The sequence below is a fragment of the Elaeis guineensis genome, chromosome 8 (genome assembly GCF_000442705.2).
Source record: "Elaeis guineensis isolate ETL-2024a chromosome 8, EG11, whole genome shotgun sequence".
NCBI classification, from domain to species: Eukaryota; Viridiplantae; Streptophyta; class Magnoliopsida; order Arecales; family Arecaceae; genus Elaeis; species Elaeis guineensis.
In genome coordinates, this window is record NC_026000.2 from 15164616 (window position 1) to 15178876 (window position 14261).

The 14261-nt window shown below is 43.1% G+C and overlaps 2 protein-coding genes across 5 annotated transcripts; both read left to right on the forward strand.

Moving 5' to 3' along the window:
* The first annotated feature begins 3527 nt into the window (after nt 1-3527).
* Nucleotides 3528-7995, forward strand: LOC105050235 (probable polygalacturonase). The gene is made up of 3 exons (XM_010930175.4): nt 3528-4218; nt 6425-6756; nt 7362-7995. Exons 1-3 carry the CDS (start codon nt 3632-3634, stop codon nt 7841-7843), a joined length of 1401 nt encoding a protein of 466 aa, XP_010928477.1. The 5' UTR covers nt 3528-3631; the 3' UTR covers nt 7844-7995.
* Nucleotides 7996-9991: 1996 nt separating this feature from the next.
* LOC105050236 (uncharacterized) lies at nt 9992-13669 on the forward strand. 4 transcript variants are annotated; one of them, XM_073242563.1, is made up of 2 exons: nt 9992-10527; nt 13479-13669. In XM_073242563.1, exon 1 carries the CDS (start codon nt 10134-10136, stop codon nt 10485-10487), a length of 354 nt encoding a protein of 117 aa, XP_073098664.1. In that variant the 5' UTR covers nt 9992-10133; the 3' UTR covers nt 10488-10527; nt 13479-13669. The 4 variants fall into 4 exon arrangements, with proteins under 4 accessions (XP_073098664.1, XP_073098665.1, XP_019707729.1 ...); XM_073242564.1 differs by lacking the exon at nt 13479-13669 and adding an exon at nt 13061-13355; XM_019852170.3 differs by lacking the exon at nt 13479-13669 and adding an exon at nt 13061-13355 and having other exon boundaries at nt 9992-10522.
* Nucleotides 13670-14261: the final 592 nt, after the last annotated feature.

The following is a 14261-nucleotide window of genomic DNA, read 5'->3' on the forward strand; positions in this document are numbered from 1 at the left end:
CTCCCCGATCTTGCCTCCTCCGCGGGATCCATCGGGGCTTTCCCCCGATCGGCTGCCCCGACCGACGGAACCGGTAGCGAGGGGACGCTTGAGTTCGACCCGGCGCCCCCCGTTGCACCAACGGACACCGCCGGACGATGTTCGGTTTCCCAAACGTCATCCGGCTCCACCCGCACCGACGAAGCCGCCGATGTTCCCTCGACCGCTTCCTCAGCCGGCCTCTCCTCCGTGTGAGCCGTCGGAGCCGCGAGGGCTATTACAGGCTCCGACTGGTCGGTCGCCGACGCCTCGACGGTCGGCGCCGCTGGAGCAGGTTTCTTCGGGGGGCGCGAAGGACCGGCCCCCGATGCTGGCCTCTTCCTTGTCGCGAACCGCCGAATCTCGGCGTCTGTCGGCCGCATCCTTGGAGGTGTCCCTGCAATACCGACAAAAATGTTAAAGACCGGACCAAGAGCCGAATGAAAAGAAAGACCGGGGGATCGGGCGATACCTAGTCGGGGGACCAGACTTAAGCCGGCATCATAGAGAGCTTGTTCGGTAACAAGCTCCCTCTGCTTCTGGACCGACATGTCTTTCAGTCGGTGGAAGTCCTCCCGGTCGTTGTCGTTGGCTTCGGTTCGGGGCACACCCCAGCGGGAAGGGAAGCCCCAAGGAGATGAGGAGGAAACGAAGAAAAACTGGTTCTTCCACCCATGAATGGACGATGAAAGACCAGTGATGAAGGCAAGACCCTTCCGGGGGTTGAAGAGCCACCACCCTCGGGCTTTAGGGTGGGGTCGGAGCACAAAGAATGGCCGGAAGAGTGAAACGCGAGGGTTGGTCGGCAAGAGCTGACACAACAACGCAAAGGAGATGATGAGACGGACGGAGTTCGGCGCCAGTTGCGCCGGACAGAGTCCGTAATAATCTAATAAATTTCGGACGAACTCCGAAATCGGAAGCCGAAGACCCGCGCAAAGGTCTTCGACATACAGCGCCAGATCGCCGGGCGGAGGGCTGTTAACCCGACCGCCGACCCCTGGAGCGGAGAGCCAAAACTGCTCCGGGATGCGATATTGCTCCCGAAGCCGATCGACATTCGGCCCCGAAAGCGAGGAGACCTCTACTTCCGGAGTCGACCAGGAGTCGTCAGTCGGGTTTCCCGACCGACCTCCCCGAGTCGGATTTCCGGCCATTGCACCGGAACCGAACAGGAAAAGAAGAAGAAGAAGATGGAGGAGAAAAAGAGAAGAAGAGGAAGAAGAAGAAGATGGGAAAGGAGGACCACGAACCAGATGAATTCCTCTGGAAGCAAGAAAGCTCTGCCCGCGACGATTGAGAAATCGCCCGGACAGAGTTTCGGCAGCAAAATGGCAGTGATGGGGCCTTGGGTCCGAGGGGTCCTATATATATAGGCCCGACCGACGGCCAAGATGACTCCGCGCCGACCAAAGCTTCACGGATGCACGACACGTGGCGGCCTCCGGGTGGCTGAGTATTCGGCGCGCCCCGTCCCGGGATGGCCGCACCGCCCACATTAAATGCGGGGGGCGCCGGACAACCACCTTCGACACGCGGCACGCGGGGGCGTGGTTCCGCATTTATGCGCCCGCGCCGATTCACGTTCCCGATGGGACGCCTGACAGCGGCCCACACTCCCGCGATCGGCGTCGAATATCCGGCCGTCTGACGCCGTATCGTCCGGCGCCCGATCTTCTGACACCGACGTAACGTCTGACGACGACAAGATGGGACGTCTGACACCTGACGCCGACGTGACTTCTGACACCGACTAGACGTCCAGATCGCTTGGCATTTATGAGGCGTCTGACATCGGATCAGCCGGCGGAACGGTCGGATCTATGCATACGACAATTCTACTCCCAGTCGTCCAGGATTGCTGCCCGGATGAAAGCATCGGCCAGTTCACCATCCGACTTAGGAGTGGAGGGGGGCAACTGTTGGGGGATACCCACCGACCGACCGACTGACGGTCGGAAGGACCGACCGACTGGCGGCCCGACCGACTGACGGCCGGAAGGACCGACCGACTGACGGCCGGAAGGACCGACCGACTAACGGCCCGACCGACCGACTGGCGGCCCGACCGACTAACGGTCCGACCGACCGATGGCCCGACCGACCGACTGACGGCCGGAAGGACCGACCGACTAACGGCCCGACCGACCGACTGGCGGCCCGACCGACTAACGGTCCGACCGACCGACTAACGGCCCGACCGACTGACGGATGCCATCACCGGCTAATTATCGGCTCACGACCGACTGAGGATATGTCGGGCGCACTTTTTCCGACCGACTGAACCCAGAGGTCCGATGGCCGACTCACGAAAGACTCGCCGACCAACGGAGGGGTCCGACACCACTCAGCTGGCCACCGACTTTGGGTCGGTCGGCTCCTCCAACCGCCGTACAGCCGCCAGACCTTGTCAGCTCTGACAGCGACATGCGACACGGCTACCTAGGGGCATTGTCCCGCTGAGGGCATTGTCAACCCTGGTGATTTGATAGCCGCACGGCAACATGACACTTTCACGGCGGCATGACACTTTCACGGCGACTCTGACAGTCTACAGTGAGTTGACAGTTCCTCACTTGTCTGCGTCATTAATGACGGCGCCATACCGTGCTCCACTATATAAATCGGGGAAGGCAACAGTGCAAGGGATCCGCTCCATCTCTCCCACTTCTCACAGGCTCGCTCCTCTCCCCCTCTCTCTCTCTCTCGATCGAGCTCTCTATCTATATTTCACTGTTGCCCAGTCACCTCTCTGACTTGACCGTCGGAGGGTCCCCGCCGGAGCCACCTCTGATCAGAGTGGACTTCTCATTTTTGCAGATGCACGTTCCCTGGTGATCGATCGACGAGGCGATTGACCGCAACAATATGTATTGCTACAGCCGTATGTAGGTGGAGCTTCAAAAATTATACAGTAAGCTTGATGTGAGAGTTGAGACTTGTAAGAGCACAGGCTCTAGCAATTCTCAAACTCAACTTGTTAACATCCTTAGATAATTTGTAGAATAAATTTAACAAGTGTTGGGGCAACCTTGCACTACTTGATAAGGGAAATTTTTAGTTGACTTGTAAACAACATAAATACTTGAGATATAAAAAAATTAATAGTTCCAGTCCACCACCATTGAACAACAACATAGAATAATAACATCAAGATAGAGATGATTAACATTTTATTTAAGCTTACGAATATTTTGTTTTGTTGACGAAGCCACATGTTATCCTGCTGCCAATATAAATTAGGATGCTAGAAAACAAACCGGTCTTAATCTTTTCTATCACCCGATGGAAGGAAGTTCCGTGAAGCAAAATTTTTCCGTATGGCGCGGCTCCCATGGTCCCAGTTACCATCACCATCCATTCTCCCAAAAGAATTATCCGAACCATCCGATTGATGGCCCTTTTGACCGTTGGGCTCTCCGATGGCTTGGTGCCACCTGCTGGCCCCACCATTTTATCCCGTTACAGTGGCACGACCAGATCCAGATTATAAAACCAAGGAGGGAAAGCCGGAAAGGGGAAGGGAAAGATTGCGGCTTTAGTCAAATAATAAGTAGGAGAGCAGAAGAAGGTAAGCACGGCAAAATTCCCAATCCTCACGAAATCGGAATCGATGGCGGTTCTTCTACTCTTCTTCCTCGCCTTCCACTTCTCTCGATCGATCTCCACCCTGGCCCAATTCCTGCCGGCGACCCGGCTCCGGGAATCGGGCTGCGGCGGTTTCGTGGTCTCCGTCGTGGATTACGGTGCGGTCGGCGACGGGAGGCGGTACGACACGTGGGCGATCCAGGCGGCGATCGACGAGTGCGCGGCGATGGGGGGAGGGCGAGTGCGGTTCCCGGCGGGCAGGGACTACCTGACTGCGACGGTAGTGCTGCGGTCGAGGGTGGTGCTGGAGGTGGAGAAGGGGGCGCGGATCCTCGGGGGGACGAGGGAGGAGGACTACCCGGCGGACGCGGCGCGGTGGTACGTGGTGCTGGCGGAGAACGCGACCGGGGCGGGGATCACGGGGGGCGGGGAGATCAACGGCCAGGGGGAGGCCTTCGTGGTTCGGAGGGACCCAAGGAAGAACGTGATGGTGAGCTGGAACCGGACGGGGGCGTGCCTGGGGGACGAGTGCCGCCCCCGCCTCGTGGGCTTCATCGACTCCAAGGACGTTCGGATCTGGGACATCACGCTCAACCAGCCCGCCTACTGGTGGTCAGTCTCCTAAACTTCGATACTACCCGTTCCCTGTTCTCTCTCAAATCCAATCATCGTCCAAAATTTTCCTGGCGATTTTCTCGGTTCGATTTATATTAATTTATTTAAATTCAGTTTGATTTTATGGTTAGAAAATTTTGAATCAAAATAAATTTAATTTGATTTTAATTTGAGTTTTCAAAAAATTGATTAACCGATCCAATCGTGCAGAATCGAATTGAATTTTACGAATCAATTGCAAATAAATTTTTTTGTAGATGATTGATTTGAATTTAGTTTTAGCTTCGATTTTGATTTTAAAAAATTGATTTAACTCGGCTCACCCCTGGTGCCTTTGCGGGCTGCGCGTTGCTCGCTACAAATGTAACGGCCTTTATTTACACCAGGCCGTTATTCAGTACTTCTTATGCACATGGATAGCATAATAAAACCATCGTACACGTCCGAAGCAATTGTAACGGGCCATTCTTGTAAACCATGGCTGCTCCTGGTGGGCCACGATCTGATACAGTGGATTTAGGTTAAGGCAAAATTATTTGCACACCATCTGGTGTAGTAAAACTGATATGGAGTGCACCGTCTTATTCGATTGGATTATGTAAACATCATTTTTCAATACACATTTAATGTCTGCAGTTTTATTTTTTCGTTTAAAATATTGAATGACGAAAATATCTCTCCTCTTCTGAAAAAAATTTTGATATCCTGTGACAATATTATGACATTCTATGCTGAAATTATGACTTTCTACACATAATATCATACTTTTTTATAGAATATTATAATTTTGGTAGAGGTATTTTTTTTAATGATGAAAATGTCCTTCTCTCTTTTTGACATCCTGTGAAAAAATTATACCATCATGTGCAGAAAGTTATAATTTCAATACATTGGCACAGAATGTCATAATTTTTCAGAGCGATGGCTACGTAGTCCAATCAAATGAAGTGGTGCGCTCGACGGTCAATTTTCTACACAGCTGGATGTTCAAAGAATTTCTCTTAGGTTAAGTTCTTTAGTCAGAAGTGGGCCCTAGCCGAGCCCACAATTAGACTAGAGGCGCAAGGGTGTCGCAGTCCCCGTCTCGGTAGACTGTTTTGTTAATGAATGTAAGACTCAAGGGCCGGGCATGGGCCTTGATTTGGATCAGAACTGCGATATGGTTTAGTTCGGAACCATGAAATTAGAGACTTCACTGAGACTACGAAAGTTAAATAACTAGTTAAAAGTTCCCGGTCTACTCCTGAAACTTAGATCCAATCTGGATCTGGCTGATGGGTCAGATCTGGACCAACCCGGTTAGACAAACAAAACTGATTCAGCTGGACAAATTAGGGAAAAAATCTGGATCTAACACGAGAACTGAGATCCAATATACCCCCCTACTGGAAAGGAGACTTGTCCCATTCTAGACTCACTAGATCTTTGTCAAAATCGTAGGACTGGTTCGGGTTACATATGGGTCATGTTGGATCCAGGCTTGACCAGGCCCACTTGCAGCCCTAAGAAAAGAAGAAGAAGGAAGAAGGAAGCAAAGAAAAAAGAAGAAGAAGAAATCCAATATATACCCCCCTGCTGGTAAGGAGGCTTGTCCCATTCAAGACCCACCAGATCTTGGTCAAAATCTTGGTACTGGTTCGGGTTGGATACGGGTCATGCTGGATCCAGGCTTGACCAGACTCACTTGCCGCCATTCATTTGCAGGCAAAGAGGAGAAGAAGAAAGAAAGGGCGTATGGTTGAGTGGTATGTGTAGTGAATGCATTTAGTACTTCCCGAAGTCGTAATTTGGAGCCTGGAACCTTGTATCGCTGTTGCATTGCTTGTGAGTCAAAAGAAAACTTATGGTTCTTTCCTTTTGTTAAAACAAAAAAAAAAAAAAAGAAAAGAAATCTCCCGCAAAACCTAGGAAAACTACAAGATGAATAATTGTCTACGTAATTAATATTTTTGTATTATTTCCGGGATAGATTAGAAACTTTTTAAGTATTACTCCAAATTATGATGTCATTTCTTTACATTTGGATGCACAATTATTTCTAAACTTCTAGAACAAACTAACTCTTGGATGACCTTTCTGGACTAAACAATAAACTACGAGTGCCGATTTATAGAATTTTAGAAATTTTATGGTCTTTATATCAATTTTTATTGTATTTTATTAAATTTCACGTTTCTAGTATTTTATTCTTTTTCTCTTTTAGTTTACATCTAGTCAGGTGCGATAACACATTGATTCACGATATATCCATTTATGGAGATTTTGATTCCCCCAACAATGATGGCATCGACATCGAGGATTCAAACAACACAGTCATCACAAGGTGTCATATTGACACCGGAGATGATGCAATATGTCCAAAATCTTCGACAGGGCCTGTATATAACTTAACAGCAACAGACTGTTGGATTCGCACCAAATCTAGTGCAATTAAGCTTGGAAGCGCTAGCTGGTTTGATTTCAGAAGGTTCTTCTTCAACAATATTGACATTGTGGATTCACATAGAGGGCTTGGGATGCAGATACGAGATGGAGGTATTTTCTTCAAACTTTATGGTTTTAGTTTAGGTAATTAGTTATAGAGATCTATTGGGACTGAATGAATATATGGTCTAATTTTGCAATTATGAAACATTTCATAATAAGGGCCCTTAATAAGGCCAACCTAATTTGAGACAAGTTATCCACTCTTAAGGTCTATTTAGATGGTTGGACTAAAAACTATATAGAATTTGTGAATTGGACGGGTAGAACTAGTAAAATCATAGGATTACAAGCTGGACTCAGCATATATTCATAAATATCTAGAAATAGCTTTCAAGTAGGCCGGCCTGAGTTCCCAATAGATCGTTTCTTTCTCCTCATGGGATTCGGGCGGGTTCACTCCAAATTTATTTTAATGTATTTATGAAGATCTAGTCCATTGTATAATCTTATAATCTTGTTGGTTGTTCTAGCCTAATCCATCCCATCTTCTTCATAAAAGAATGAGTGCCTTGTTCCATAAGATCTCATTCTAAGTCCCTTGTCTGTGGTGGTTTCGAGTACACCCATGCTAACTAAAGAACATTCAATTTTTTCACCCAAATAAAGGAAAACATTCAATTACTTTCTTCAACTAAAACTCATCCTACTTGCAGGAAATGTGAATGACATTGTCTTCTCTAACATCAGAATAAGCACAAGATACTATGATCCTTCGTGGTGGGGAAGAGCAGAGCCTATTTACATCACAACCTGCCCGAGGGATTCAAATTCAAAAGCTGGGTCTATCTCCAACGTCCTCTTTGTTAACATATCAGCAACTTCGGAAAATGGAGCGTTCCTATCGGGTTCCGGTGGTGGACTTCTTAGAAATCTAAGATTCGAAAATGTCCAATTAACTTATAGAAGAACAACCCGCTATCCAGGTGGGTTGTATGATTACAGGCCTGGATGTCAGGGCCTGGTTCCTCACAGAATGGGTGGAATCATGATGGAGCATGTTTCAGGTCTGGAGATAGAGAATGTGAAGATGAGGTGGATTAAGAGCAACTCAAGAGGCTGGAACAACCCTCTTGAGTTCACACCTTCCACTGTAAACAAGCTCTCTTTCCATGAATGGCTGTCAGATGTCTCTTAGCCAAAAGAAAAAAAAAAAAGAAAAAGATCAAAGGATTTCAATTTGAGTGAAGGCTCCCAGGTCATTCTTATGCAAAATCAGAATAGATACTATGTCTCTATTTATTTGTTATCATTTGCTCATGATTAATAATTTTCTCTTCTGATTGGGTATACTTCGTTTCTTTGTTTCTCATTACATGTGATTAGCTGCAAGCTAAGGTTGCTATTGACCTTCTGCAACTTATGTGAATACTAAGTAACTATAGATCCTTGACAGGGTCATGTGCATCCGTGAAATAATTTTTTATTTTTCACTTAGTGCCCGTTTGGTTAGGGTATGCCAGATTATGGGATAATCTAATAATTTTTAGGATTCATTTATTTGAAAAAAATGATTGCGAAGGCCAATAACTTTTGCTATTTTTAGTTGATAAAAAAATTACTTCTTAAAATAATACTGAAAAAAGATTACTACATTTGGTTGGAAATAAATTTATATGAGAATACAACTAAATTTACAAATATATTCTTCAATATAAAATAATTTTTTAATATTAAGATAGTATTATCATCTCTAATTAATTTTTATATAGTGACTATAATCATATAGTCCTTTGTATAATGTCATTTTCATCTTTATTTTTTTATAAAAATTTTTTATTAAATAAATTGAAAAGATATTAAAACAAATTCAATGATTACATATTCAGCTTTATTGAGGATATTTTTATCAAGTATGGATTATCATCCTAGTTTTATCTTCTCTGTTCAAAAATAATATGGAGCCTATCAATTTTTTTACCATCTCTTTCTTCTATTTTTTCATACCAAATAGGATAATCTAACATGAGAATATTCATTTTCCCATGCCAGATTATCCCCATGGTAATCTAATATGTTTCTTTTGTTATGTTTCTATATATGATTTTTTTTTATTTGCTTTCAGCTTCTTTAATATTCGTATGTTATTTTTTTTATTTTTGTTATTTAGTTTTGAATATTTTTAGCCCTCTATTTTGGTGTAGATTATACAAGTGATTTGCTAATATGGATATGAAAATCTTCTATTGTAACAAACAACATGAAATATAAAGTATAAAAAAGTTATTTATGTGAAACCTCTGTCTATGAAACTATTGGACTCCTACCACTAATTTTGTGATCCTACTAATGTCTAAAAGGTCTCCATCATCACTAAACTGTGAAAATTGACCTTACCCCTATGTTACTTGCTACCTCAAAAGTAGAGCTAGATGCATGAATTGTCTAAGTCTTAATGTTGGATCTAATTCAACTTAAATACTCTTTCTTTTCCCAATAAAGGCTAGCTAAATTACTATCAATCTATGTGTAATGCTAATTCACGTGCAAACTACTTATGAGTTATGAATTAAACCTAGAATGCTCCAAATTGTGCCTAAATAGAAATCATTTCAAACTATTAAATCATGCTCCATTGACTCTATTATACGGCTTGGGAGGGGTTCCAATATCTCACCCGGCCTCTATCTTATATCCTTCCCTGGAGTTGAGCCGAAACTCAACTAGGTCAAGCCTAGCAGCTGCAAAATTGAGATATTAAATAATAAGACCTATTATATTGCAAATTATTGGGAAACTTTTATTGCTGAATCTGCCAAACCTAATTACCTATCAATTGTTTAATATTTTCTATATATATATATATATATATATATATATATATATATATATATTCAGAATAGAATCAGATCGATCAGATTTGAATTCAGATATGATCAGATTAAAATTTTATAATAAAGATTCTATATCAATGATTCAAGTCAGTAAATATGATTTATTATCTCAAAATTATTTATATAAAAAAAATTATATGATTTAAAAATTTTTAGTCTATGTATCAAGTAGTCAAAAATTAAATAATCTAAATAAAATTAAATTATATATATATTTTTTAATTATTTGATGGATGGATCAGGACTTTCAAATTATATGATTTGTACTATATAAATAGTTTTGAGATAATAGATCATATCCAACGACTTGGATTATTGATTTAAGATCTTCATTATCTAATTTTAATTTAATTTATTAATATAAATTTATAATATATATTAATAATAATATATTTACTACACTCGGGACAACAGCCATCCACACCTTGACTCCTGCGTTCATCCAAATTTACTCACCGAGCCACCATGCGGTACATTCACGTGCGGTGCTAGGAAGCTGAAGTCCATCTATCCCAGCGTTCAAAGGGCTTTACGATTCGTTTCTCGCTCTTGCTCTGGTCGCTACCGTCAACGAACCATCGAATCCGATCCGAGATGTCTCCACCTCCGTCGAAACCGATCGCTGCGGCGGCCGGCATGCTGAGGAGCCGACTGAGGGCGGCGGCGCGCACGAGGGGCGGTGGCGGCGGTGAGGGGGCGGGCCGGTGGACGAGCCCGGGGACGCAGGAGCGGCCGAACGGATACCTCTTCAACCGGACGCCGCCGCCCCCGGGGGAGTCGCGGAAGTGGGAGGACTGGGAGCTCCCGTGCTACATTACCTCCTTCCTCACCATCGTCATCCTCGGCGTTGGCCTAAACGCCAAGCCCGACCTCACCCTCGAGACCTGGGCGCACCAGAAAGCCCTCGAGCGCCTCCAGCAGCAACAGCAGGTCGCCTCCGATGAGTGATCGCCGGCCTCGATCGCCTCCCTTAATCGGTCCCCGTAAGGTTTCGCCTTCGTTTTCTCTCTATTTTTCTTCTGTGATGATGGGAGTAGTGGGGATTTAGGGTTAATAAAATCAAGGGTCGTGTAATTTGATAGCGGGATTTGGATGGAACCCTCATCTATCTCTGTGTTTCGACAAAATTGTGTGTTTTTTCTATTTCCGTATTTAAGATCTCTATATCCGTCTCTAATTTCGGGGATTGAACGGATGAATGTGATGATAGTTGTCGGAAACTTTGGAATGCTTTATACTTCATAGGTTTGCTAATGACGATATTGCAACGTTATCACATTATAGGAAAATTTACGATTTTCGCGCCAGTTCTGGTTAAAATTTTATGCAGTTCTGTTGGTCGTTGTGGAAGATACATGCATCCCATTTATGCATGTTAGGCATCTCTGCTTCCACCAATATCTTTAGGATCTAATAATCAATAGGTGCAATTAGTGGAAAGGGACTGTTTTTCCAAAATGATTGGATATGATTTCTCAGTGTGTTCGCAGTGTTGGTAAATGGAAAATTTGATTTGTTAGTTATGATGATAATGTTTAACACAGAGTTCCTGTATAACCATGGGTGAAGATATTATATTGTATACACGTACTTGTAAACATTATGTTGGAAATGGTTTATATGGAGTTTGTCTTTTCGCTGTTGCTTGGTATTGATCAGTTAGCATCAGTAACAAAGCACAAGAAAAACCCATGAAGTATGGAATATCCCATCAACAGCATGATGGTTTAGCAAGGGGACTGAAACCAACTTTCTTGCATTTGCATGGTATTTTCATGATTCTTGATTTTGTGGAACTGGATGTAATGCAGATAAATTCTATGCTTGACTGATTGAAAGCATGGTTCATAAGTTTTATGTGGTGAGGATTTCTTTTTCTTCTACTACAAGGTTGCTCTGGTTAGACCGTGCATCCTTGGACCTGTTCCCTTCATGATAGCATCATAAGATACAAACTTCTTAGGGATAGTTCTTGAAAATCTGTGGGGATAAGGCATATGATTTCTTGCTTCAGACCCTGTAATCGAAGATCAGGACTGTAGGAACTCCAGGCTTGATGCTCATAGAAAACAAAGAAGGCTACATAAAGCTGACACATGATGAGAAGGCTTGCTGTTCAATTTGAAAATGGTTTAGAGGCTTGAGTTCCAGTGAGGCTTTGAGGTTCCCATTTATCAATATAACTTTCATTTAGTTACCTTTGGAAGAGAAGTTTTGTCATGCAATACATTGGGTAGTGTAGAGGTTGGTTTCTAGATGTCTTCTGAGATTTTTATCAAAGTCAAGTATATGAAAATAGGTATTCTCAAATGTGATTATGCCAGGATCAAATTTATTCTTTCCATCACCATTGAGCATCACTAGAATAGTAATCATCAATATTGGAAACAGAAGGTTTCTAGTTCTATATCCAGAAAATTAAAGCATCTTCTATTTGAATTTATTTAGATTCCTAGAATCCTATGACCTTGTTCTGTTGCAATGGTGCAACTGCTAAGATATTGTGTTAGCAGAGTTTGAGAGGATTTTTGGGGATGTAAAAAATCTCTGCCCTTATGACTAGTACTAGAGTTGGATTGGACTGTTCACATGCTATGCACGTAAGAGCTGGTTTGTGATTTGGAGAGGAGTTATTGTTAAAGATCCACGAGGACAATCTTTTTTTTTTTTATTCCATTTTTTTTGAGGAAAACACTAAAACTTAATCTTTGAAAAGGGGCAAGGGCAGTCTAAGAATAATATTAAAGTGGAGTCAAACTCAGGTGGTGCAGTCTCTTCCCCAGGGTCTGCAATATATAGCAGAGAGGATGTGTAGACATTATCATCATAAGGAGATTCCTCTCGTAGCAAATAGATGTCTCTTATATTGCTTTTTTTGTTTTGATGATTATGAGATGATCATTTCTACATCTTCTCTCTGAGCACTGATTGCCAATTCCCATATGATCCAAGATCAAGGAACCGGTTCCTCTCATTCTAGTGTTGATCTTTGACATGTTTGTTCCACTATGGTGTTTACATATGACCACTGGAGCCCATCTGCTATTTATCCTCTTGTTTTGGATGATGTTAGGCTCTCCAGCAACTTCCAAGTGAATGATGTGATGGGTGGCTGGTGCAAACTGTGTTGCTGGTGTGAAAGCATGCCCTGATCAACCAGAATCTTGCTGTAATAAACAGCTCTAGCCAGAATAAAGCTAAGCTGCTAATTATATTTAGACTACTTGTGGATGGTGACAGTCTACAAAACCATCCTCTGATGTCGGCGATGTGCCTACCAAGTGGCCTCGCTACAGATACTTTCTTCTTCCACTTCTTTTAACCAGGGGAGTTTCTCTTTTTTATTTCTTTGTTTTCTTCTCTTTTTTCTTTCTTTTTTTTTTTTTTTTTGGTATGGGGGTTTGGTTGAGGGGAGGGAATCTCAGCTGTTTCTTTTAGATGCATTGGGACGCAACTTATTCAAAATTCTGGAAAGTTAATTATTTCTGCCTACTGACATTATGGTTCAATAACTTTGACAGACTTTTTTGGCAGTATCAAAGCAACAGTAGAATGGATTCTTTATGCAGAATTCATTGCAATGGGTTTTCAATACTTCATCTATAAACTTCTTGCTGTTGGTATTGTCTGAAAAGTGGCAGTATTCAGTTGTTGTTTGGATGCGGGAGCACTATCATATTCACTAAAGTCTCTCGTTGTGTAGGTGGTTGTCATGTCGTTGAAATTGCATTTTCCAACTGCAACCATATAAATGGATGCAATTTAGTTTATGAACTATCTTGAGATTTCTGTATCATCAGGACTATGGGTTGGAGATGTTTATTTCCATTTTTTATTTTTTATCAAATTATCATCTCCTATAAACAGGACCTGGTTGCATAGAATAATTTGAGCAATCTTTCTCTGCCTTGAAATTTTCTATTTTTCCATTTTGGACAGGGAATAGGAGGGAGTCCCACCCATATATGACTACCGGAAGTGGTGCAAGTCCCTCCTGTATACATGACAAAATCTTGCGGATCATACCTTTTCAAGACTCATAACCTGGACCTCCGTTTGTAAGCCAAGGTGTACAACCACCGAGGGAACACAAGTCATAACAATTGGAAAAGTCAGAACTTGTTTAGATCTATAGTCTTTCAATTGGATTGAGTAATGGGGGCCTTTCATAGCAATCAAATCGTTCTACTTAGTAACAAAAGGTTTTAGGTTCTAGTTTGGATGTGCATCTCCAGGTATTTAAGCCTAGATTGCGCAGCTTGATCTTCTTCCCTTTCTTTCAAAAAAAATTAATAAAGAGATTGGTTTTTATCTACCTAGAATACCTTGTATCCGATCTAAGCAAATGTCAAATGATGCTAGAATGTGTTCTGCCATCTGCTATTGTTGGTAGGAATGTGAAAGGATGGATAGATGGTGTTGAAAACAGGCAAATGCCAATGATGCTAGCATGTGTTCTTCCATCTTCATTGCTGGTGGGCATGTGAAAGAATGGATGGACATGTCTTTTATCTTGAACGTTGGCTATTGTTCATGCTATCTGGAAACAAACCCTTATATCTTTGGCTCAAGCTCTGCTGCTGGTTCTCATAAGCCACAACATTGATGGGTCACCCTGACATGATGATTCCCTATTATTGTTGCATAGGCTATTCAACTTTAGAGAGTCTCTCTGACACAATTTTCTTGCTTTGGATGACGCTAAACATTCCACCAACTTCT